Source organism: Tigriopus californicus, chromosome 8, assembly GCF_007210705.1.
Source record: "Tigriopus californicus strain San Diego chromosome 8, Tcal_SD_v2.1, whole genome shotgun sequence".
In the NCBI taxonomy this organism is placed as follows: Eukaryota; Metazoa; Arthropoda; class Copepoda; order Harpacticoida; family Harpacticidae; genus Tigriopus; species Tigriopus californicus.
Window position 1 is genome coordinate 5,729,263 of NC_081447.1, and position 9,748 is coordinate 5,739,010.

The following is a 9,748-nucleotide window of genomic DNA, read 5'->3' on the forward strand; positions in this document are numbered from 1 at the left end:
GATAATGAAAATCGACATTGAATCTTTGGGAAATTGAATTAACATATAACCGGGGTATTTTGGGGCAAGAAAACCATGAAATTTGGACCACTAAATCCCATGTAAGTAACGGTGAAATATATGGTATAATAATTTATGTTCAAGAGCTAACTAATTGTGCTCCTAAATTATTTTGAGTATGTTTTTGATTTTTTTTGTTTTCATAACGTTTTTTAGGTATGTAAGTTTCTTATGTGGGCTATAATTCCATAGAGCAAGAAAATAAAAGTTGTTTCCTTTGGCTTTTTGAGGTAGAAAAATGTCAAGTTGTGTTTGAGTATTGCCCTGGTACCTTGATAGGGCTTTTTGAGCACCGTGCCTAAAGTTTACTTCTCCCAGTATCTTCCAAAGCCACTGAACATTGAAGAAAAGCTTTAGTAGCCCTAGTGCCGAAGGCGGGAATTCAAATATGTTTGAAGCAACTCGTGTAGGTTATTTAGTTGTACTTGGCATCACCCTTCCCTTTATCAAGTTAGAAGTAACACTGTTGGTATGCTCACGCCAGGTGGACATTTTTTTCTCCAAAACTATTCAAAACAAGCCAGATGGCTAAACCCCTTAAGAAAGAAAATAGAAACAATCTGGAACAAAAATGTTTCATAGATGCAGCCATAGATGAATAAATTTCAGATTTTGAGATTTTTTTTCTTTTATGCAAACTCTAAGAGAAAGATGAAACAACCTCTAGGGGTTGAGGTTGAAACCACTGGCAATGCAGAGGATAAAACTAACATGCTTGGAGATCAGAGGCGAGTTTTTTTAAACCCTCGTACCTTTGAGTTAAGGCTTGGACGTTACCCAGAATGAGAATCTCCTCACCACTTTAGCCACGATATTTTTATACTGGTTAACGTCCAAGCCCTTTGGGTCAGCGCGGTCAGCGCCTTTGAACGCTCCACTTGTGGATACAGGAAGTAAAGATAAAGCGTGTCTCGTCCATGAAGGATTTTGGTGTAGTTCCCCAAAACAAGGGAAAGTTCTATGAGTATATCTAGTTGCAAAGTATTTCAAACGTGTGGTTGGATCTACATATTGGACGTTTAAGTCCAGTACAGTATTCAGAGAAGGTACAAAACGAACTTGACACAGCAAATTTTCAAACACTTTGTCCCAATCCAGGATTTAGGGTTAAATCTATTGATCGCAGATCTAGACATAATGTGCCTTTTGAGAGCGTCTTCAAGCCTTCAAGAATACAGACTAGTTCTAACAATTAGATCCACGCCTTAATTAGGCTTCAACATTGTCTAATGTTGTAATATTTGTAGGAAATGCGTAGACGTCCTTTATTCAGTCGCATTTTCAAGCCAAATTTGGAAAAAAATTGAATTGGCATACCAGATTAACCCTACACTCAAGGACTAGCTTGGTTTGCCAACTCAAATTCGTTGGCAATACCAAATAAAGACCAACAGCTAGAGAAATGGACAAAATTTAACCTTTCATTCAAAAGGACTGGGGATTACGCTCCCTGTATCGGTTAGAAACCGTGAAACCCGTAAAAACCGAGCCAATGTAAGGAGATCAATTATCATTCAAAGGCAGGAATATTGCAGTATTGGGACATCTTGATAACTTGATGTGAAATTAATGGATTTTTTTCGGCAACGGACAAAGTGGTTTGTGGTGAAGATAGAAGATGGGGTAAAGTTCTAACTTTTAAGTAGAATAAAGTCTGCATCATTTTGGTTCTATGTCTGTTATGTGGTTAGTGTGTCAACACCGATTCATACAAAAAGCAAGATGGAAGAAAACAACAAAATGAATAGTGTCTATCAAATAGGATAGATCCCTGCTTTGTTGCTACTCCACACATATGCAAAAATAGTGTTCTTTCTTTATTTTAGTATTTTGCGTCTATTTATAGAATATTTAGTTATAAAAGTGCCCACTCAGTGCATGTACCATGCCTTCCTTTGGGGGGGCCTTGAAGCACATGGTTATCCACCAAATCATTATCAATAACAAAAAAGCAATTAAAAAGCGGTGACAGGAACTCCCTGAAAAGTCTGCAAAGTCCAGTGCTTTTAAAAACTGTACTAGAAAAATGTAATGTAATGGATTGGTTGTTTTTGTACTTTTCTTTGCCAATCATCTATCACCTTAAAACAAAGCTCTTCTGTTGTGGGTCCATATTTACATAATTGCAGACCAACTAGGTCATGATTGCAAAACATACTTTGGAAATTCAATTGAATCGTACAGGATGTAAAGAAATTAAGGGCTGCTCTTGGTGTTGTGGCTTCTGAAAATCCTTTCTCTTTACCCAAAGAATAATTTAATCATATTTAATCTCCAGTTTTCATCAAAAGGACTTATTGAAAAACCTAGCACCATACCATGAGTGATCCGATTTTATTCTAAAGGACATTGGTAACCCTCTGATGTTTGGTCATTGAAAGATAGACTCTTGAAATTCCAGATTTCTGCCCTTGGTCCGCTCTGTTCTAAATGAATTTATGGCATTTGCATGAGGTTCTCTACTTTCAAATGGTTTGAGGATGAACACTGAAAGGCTAACCAACGTCTTTTGATTTTTGCAGGCCTTCAGAATGCCCTTAGCTTTGGCTCTGGCCTTAAGACTGCGCTCACTTGCATTTTCAGAGATTGTTTTGACGGCAATTGCTCAGAGGGTTACTCATCGCCTCTAGGATATCGTTAGACCATTTGTAATATGCCACTATGTACATAACAGTTCCTCTTAATGAATGATTGTGGTTTAATGTCAAAAAAAAAAATCTTTGAGCAATGAGAAATATTGTGAAAAACAGCCATCAAGGCCCTTAATTTCTTTACACCCTGTAATACGAGTGGGATTTGATTTTGGTCCACACTTTTTTTTCAATATCTCCTAAATCAGAAGTGGTGTATCTCATTTTCCTTGATTTTCCTTTTGTTCACAAACTTTCAGCTTTCAATTTCTGACTGCAATGGTTTATCATACCTTCAATTCTGGAACTGCTTGGATAAATGAACAAGAAGACTTGCTGGGGTACTGTATTGGTGAAGCATCTGCTCTCAAATTTGATAATCCTGGTTCAAACCCAGGCTAGCAAAGTCCAAGATACTCTGCGGTATTTAAATTAAAGCATGAGCTGCTGCTTTAACAGGCGATACTGCGTTCATTCACGGGGGTGAGGTAATAATTGATGTTGGCTGTGACGTGACGACGAAGCGGGAATATGCCTCAATGGAGTGAGTCGCATAGTTCCAAAACCATCCACATTCAAATGTTTTGGTGTTTATCATCGCTGGAATGTGCCCGGCTCATTCCAGTCTGCTCCTTTCAAGGGCATTATGCCATCTATAGGATGGATGATAAACACAAAAATATATTAATGTGGACGGTTTTGGCATCTGACTTCGTAACAAACAAAACAAAATGAACATGATTAGAAGTAAATAGCGCTCTAGAAGTAACTAGAGGCGCAAAAGAAGTCGATCATCCCGACATCCTGCTGCCCAACTACCAAAATGTGTTCATAGCAAAGTCTCAAGTGGCATGGTTGGAGTGACTTTTCTCTGACAAGCCCTCTAGAAGTAACCATTCTGCATTTGAAGAAGGGAACTTAATACGTACATTTGAACCAAGCTTTGGATTGAAAGCAATCTTGTTTTGACAAACGTCCGGCAGAGAATTGTTTCAATGGTTAAGTTTTCATCTTAAGGCTTACTCTCAGAATAACAAATTAACCACACTGGTGAGAGAGGCAACTAATTCCGCAAAAGAAAGGGAAACTCAAAGACTAATTGGACTTCCAAAAGACGCTTATTTCTTGAAGAAAGTGCAGAGCACCTGTATTGGCTCCCGGGGTTGCAATTGTTGTACACTAAAGTTTAGGATAAAACAAACAAATTACTTTGCGGAGCTACTTCCACCAAGTTACAAAACCTAAAAAATATCATCATGATTTCATAAGGTAACTACCATTTGGCCAAGGGTTAGTCACCTAGTGTCTCCAGGAACCTCACCGGAAAAGAGCCGAATATTTACCGAAAAGCGCAGGATTTGCAAAATTGACTTGTTTTATCTGAATTGCATCATTGTCGGATTAATTTTATGTTGAAATGATTAGATGCATTCTGTCTGCTAAAAAAACGGCTTGAAAGATCACCTTTTGCGTCATATTTGTCATCTGTTGGCAGGTTTTTTTCCATAGACTACACATTTCTAGATTAGTTGTGTAAGCACAAGATTTTTTAGGGAAAAAGCGCAAACCCCGCATGCTGGTTGAAAAATCTTGTCGAGTTTTGAAAGATCAGCCTCCAAACACCTACAAAACGACTTCCTTGCATTATTCTAGCTAGTAAAACCATTGGAAATATCTGTCATGTAAATGCTTTATGGATTTCTAACTCAGACTAAGTTAAACTTGCTTAAATCAAAGCGTTGAAAATGCTGCAGTTCTCAAATTCATATTTAATGGAAATTTGAAGCACACTTAGTTAGCTCCTAGATCCTGGACACAAATAAGCATGAGGAAACATGACCCTCAATTCCCTTGCAATTTAGTACTGATTAAATATATTATATACTAATTTGGATTCAAGTGCCATTGAAGTGTGCTCCAAATTTCCAAAGATTCGATTTTGAAAATTAAAGGTTTTTGAATGAAATCCTTAAGGTAACAAAATGAAGGTTGTTTCCTATGGTACTGGGAGTAAAAAATATCAAGAGGTGTTTGGGCACTTCCATCCAAACGAAAAAAAGCATCTTCACTTTTGGGCCCGAGGAACAATTACCGTCAGGGCAAAAATCACCAGATGAGCGCCAAGCCACCAACACAGAAGACATGACATACTGTATAGGAATTCGTTTGCCTGATTTAAAACAGTTAAGTTGAGAAGACTGGGAGAAAAATGCGCCAAAAATCCGGTGAAAAGTACAAGAAATTCTAAGGTTTCTGAAACAATCCCTTTGTGTATTTTAACTCCGTTTCAAACTGACTCTTAGGTTCTTTCAGGTTATTTACCGGCTTGATACTGCTTCGGTTTTATTTCTAATTGACTATCATCTTTAGAAAAAACTTAATCAAAAATGGCTCTTTCATCACGTTTGCTTGCATTTGAAAGTGCACATTTCTACTTTGGATAGTAAAAATGCGCAAGGCGCCATGCCGAGAAACAAAGATCAAAAAACTCCAAAGCAGCGCAAATTTGCCTGATATGGATATTCTGCTCAAAACTGAAGTAGTTTCAGGCGGTATCAGCCCATCCACCGCCAATTCCGCCAAATCAGCCCTGTTTCACGACCTCTCAGAACGCACGCACGTGGGTCCTCACGCCGCTCTTTTGTCTGATTCTCATCGCTCTTCATGTGAGCGGCAGCTGACGAAAGAAAGTGACCAAAGATCCGTGACATCATCTATTAACCGGTAAGAATGTCGTCGTTGATGAGCAATGTCATGTTTATTAGACTTTGATAGAGCTTTTTCAACTTCTTAGTTCGTAGTATGTTAAATCTCGGATCATCAACAATTAAAGTCAATTTGGTCTCGATCTGCCCACGAGCCTCACGAGTTCGGCTCGCTGATTTCAAAACGTGCACCACTGTTACTCTCTCGTCTCATTAGACCAGTGTCTCTACTTCATAGCTTTATCTCACAATTTCCTTGTACTTTTTTTCTCCCGTAACTTTATCCATTTACATAATATCTCTGTCATTTTAGTATTCAACTGATCTGCTCACCAACTGCCAGCCATTTTTTATGGCATAACTAGTTCTTCAAAGCTGACTTGACTTAAGCTCCATATTGGACTTGAACGATTTGTGGAAACACTGATGTGGTTCGGCGATTCGTTACAAAGTTGAAAAGTGAGGAGTTGCCAAGAAAACGCAATCCTCTTCTTTTCTTGGTTCGTGCATGAAAACCTGTGATCGTGGTCAGGGTGGAACTGCAAGAAGCTAGAACCCGCCCCTGCGACCTCACTGATCGATTCGGTGGCTTAGCATCCATTCATCATGAACTCGGAGGCGGCCGCTCAATTGATCCAAGTCTTGGAGAAGACCGTTTCGTCAGGTGAGAAATCGGCCTGAAATGTCCCCAATGTCATGGAAATCATGGTGTTTGAGGGCCCAGGAGGATAACCTGGGATGGATGGAATTCTGCTTGGAATGATCAAGACATGATTGGACTTACTTTCAGATCAAAATGAACTGACGGCGGCCTTGAATTTCTTGGAGCAAGCGGCGGTCAACAATTTGGTGAGTTTGGACATTGATTTCATGCATTCATGCATCTGATTGGATGGATGGATGGATGAAGTCAGGAGGGAAGATGTCTTTTCATGATCTGTACCGCGCAATTCTTCAATTCTTGATCAATTGATTGGGCTCATCCATTGAGCAGGGATCTAAGTTTGGCCGTGATCCATATGGGTCGTCTCTCTCTGCCTTTGTTTCTAGCCGGAATTGCTGAAGACGCTGTCGGACATCTTGGTACATGGCGGGAATTCGGCCGTGGCTCGGCGACAAGCCGGCCTCCAACTCAAGAATCGGCTCACTTCCAATGATGACACGGTACGTGGTCAGGTCCAGGAGCGATGGCTGGCCATGCCCCTCGATATCCGCACCTACGTCAAGCACAACATCCTGGGCGCCTTGGGCTCCGAAGGCTACCGCCCATCGGCCGCCGCCCAATGCGTGCAGTACGTGGCCGTTATGGAGTTGCCGCTCAACCATTGGCCCGAGTTGCTCCAAGTGCTCGTGACCAATGTGACCGATCCCTCGAGTACGGAGATGCGTAAAGAGGCCACGCTGGAAGCCATCGGGTACATTTGCCAAGATATCGAGCAACGATGTCTGGAAGAGAAATCCAACGAGATCCTCACGGCCATCGTGTTCGGAATGAAACGCGAAGAGCCCAGTAATCACGTTCGATTGGCCGCCACCAACGCCCTCCTCAACTCGCTCGAATTCACGCGCGGCAATTTCGAGAAAGAGGTAAGTCTCTTCGAACCGTAAACTGCAAATTGCCTCTGACCTTTGGGGCTTGAATTTCATGGGCCTCGTCTTCTTTCATTTGGCTTTAGACCGAGCGCCATTTTATCATGCAAGTGGTGTGTGAGGCCACGCAAGCCACCGATATTCAAGTCAAGGTGGCGGCCTTGCAGTGTCTGGTCAAGATCATGTCCTTGTACTATCAATTCATGGAAGCCTACATGGGTCCGGCGCTTTTCGCCATCACGCTGGAAGCCATGAAATCGCAGGATGATGAAGTGGCGTTGCAAGGAATCGAGTTCTGGTCCAATGTTTGCGATGAAGAGGTTGATTTGGAAATGGAAGCGAGCGAGGCTGAAGAGCAGAGCCGACCCCCTGAGCAAGTATCCCGGTTTTATGCCAAAGGCGCGCTTCAGTATATCGTGCCCATCTTGGTTCATACGTTGACTAAACAGGAAGAATTTGACGACGACGATGATTGGAACCCGTGCAAGGCAGCCGGAGTGTGTTTAATGCTGTTGGCCACTTGCTGTCAAGACGATGTGGTTCAACATGTACTACCTTTTGTGAAAGTAAGTTCAGAAAAAAGCCACCGTCGGTTGTGTGTCTGAATTGTCCATTCTTAATCCTGCTCTTCATTTTTTCAGGACAATATCAAGCATTCCGATTGGCGCTTCCGGGATGCGGCGCTCATGGCGTTCGGATCCATTCTGGAAGGACCGGATCCCACCAATATGAAGCCCATCGTTGAGCAAGCAATGCCTATGCTGATCGAGCTCATGCTGGATCAAAGTGTGGTGGTCAAAGACACGGCGGCTTGGACCATTGGCCGCGTGTGCGAACTTCATTCGGAAGCCGCCATCAATGCCGTCTACTTGAAACCTTTGCTCGAGGCTCTGGTCAATGGACTTTCGGCCGAGCCGCGGGTGGCTTCCAATGTTTGTTGGGCATTCACGTCCTTAGCCGAGGCTGCCTACGAGGCCGTGGACAACGACGAGGAGGACACGCCTCAAACATATAGTCTTTCGGCTTATTTCGATCCCATTGTGCAGAAACTCTTGGAGACCACAGACCGAGCCGATGCGTCGCAGTCCAACCTTAGATCAGCGGCTTATGAGGCTCTCATGGAGATGATCAAGAACTCGCCCAAGGATTGCTATGTGACCGTTCAAAAGACTATCATGATCATCATGGACCGTCTGCAGCAAGTGCTGCAAATGGAATCGCGAATTCAGTCCCAGTCCGACCGAGTCCAGTACAACGATCTCCATTCACTCCTGTGTGCCACATTACAAGTGAGTATAGATTCCATCTTGAAATGTTTAGGCGAGAGCTAACTCGTTTCGTTTCTTTATGATTATAGAGTGTCTTACGCAAAGTGGAGTCCGCCCACGCTCCACAGATTTCCGATCCTATTATGACTGCTCTTTTACAAATGTTTCAATCCTCGGTCAATAACAAAACGGGCGGAGTTCAAGAGGATGCTCTCATGGCCGTGAGCACTCTCGTTGAGGTTCTCGGAGATGTGTTCTCCAAGTACATGGATGCCTTCAAACCGTACCTCATGGTTGGTCTCAAGAACATTGCCGAATACCAGGTAAGTTGAGCACGGAGTCGCATACATTTGTCGGCTAATTCGCTCATATCCGCTTATCTTCGATAGGTGTGTCACGCCTCGGTGGGATTAGTGGGGGACTTGTGTCGAGCTTTGGGGAAAGGCATCATGCCCTACTGTGACGAGATTATGATGATCCTGTTGGAAAACTTGCGCAACAACGACGTTCACCGCGTGGTTAAGCCTCAGATCCTCTCTGTGTTTGGCGATATTGCCTTGGCCATCGGCCCCGAGTTCAAGAAGTATTTGGAAGTCGTCTTACACGCACTCATGGAGGCTTCCCAAGCCCAGGTGGACAGGGTAAGGTTAACCAGACCATGAACCGTTGAACAAAATCCATCCTAATCCTTTTGATGTGTTCTCCCCACAGAGCGACTTTGATATGGTCGATTACCTGAACGAATTGCGCGAGGCTTGTCTGGAATCATACACGGGGATTGTTCAGGGGCTAAAGGGTGATACCAATTCCTCCAATCCGGCTCCAGAACTTGCTCTCATCCAACCTCACGTGAACTTCATGATCACTTTCATCACTATGATTGCCATGGACCAGGATCATTCCGACGGAAGTGTAGCAGCTAGCGCAGGACTCATCGGGTGAGACGTTATATCTTGAATTTAAGGTTAAGCTACTTTCATAGTACGGCGAGGGTATATCTGCATCACAGCTGCAAATTCTCGTTCCTTTTTGCCCGATAATGATGGGCTTTAAGATCCATTAAAATTTGCCAAATTAACGTGGAATATTTCGCGAGCCTTGTCACATTTATTGGCATTGTTTGATTTATTTGTTCCCATACGCTTTTTAGACGTATTGTTGTTATTTCTTAGTATTCATAACGTAGAACATCTTGTTTTTAACATATATCTTCCATTCTAGTGATCTCTGTAGTGCTTTTGGGGCTAACTTGTTGAGTATACTCGATGTTGAACCCATTAGCAATCTTCTCACCCAAGGNCCGGCTCCAGAACTTGCTCTCATCCAACCTCACGTGAACTTCATGATCACTTTCATCACTATGATTGCCATGGACCAGGATCATTCCGACGGAAGTATCGCAGCTAGTGCAGGACTCATTGGGTGAGACTACAAACACTGCTTGTACTTCATGCCTAAACTACATCCGGTTAAGTTATGTCTTGATAATCGCAAA

General features: G+C 42.6%; 1 protein-coding gene across 1 annotated transcript in view; it reads left to right on the top strand.

The window, feature by feature from the left end:
* Nucleotides 1-5,809: 5,809 nt before the first annotated feature.
* The window catches only part of LOC131884848 (importin subunit beta-1-like), a gene marked incomplete in the record, with an annotated part of 6,110 nt that continues 2,171 nt past the window's right edge, over nt 5,810-9,748 (top strand). The window contains 9 exon segments of the mRNA XM_059232739.1: nt 5,810-6,059; nt 6,186-6,244; nt 6,446-6,982; nt 7,072-7,551; nt 7,627-8,274; nt 8,343-8,576; nt 8,643-8,894; nt 8,965-9,191; nt 9,475-9,552. Of these exon segments, the coding sequence (XP_059088722.1) occupies nt 6,002-6,059; nt 6,186-6,244; nt 6,446-6,982; nt 7,072-7,551; nt 7,627-8,274; nt 8,343-8,576; nt 8,643-8,894; nt 8,965-9,191; nt 9,475-9,552 (2,573 nt within the window).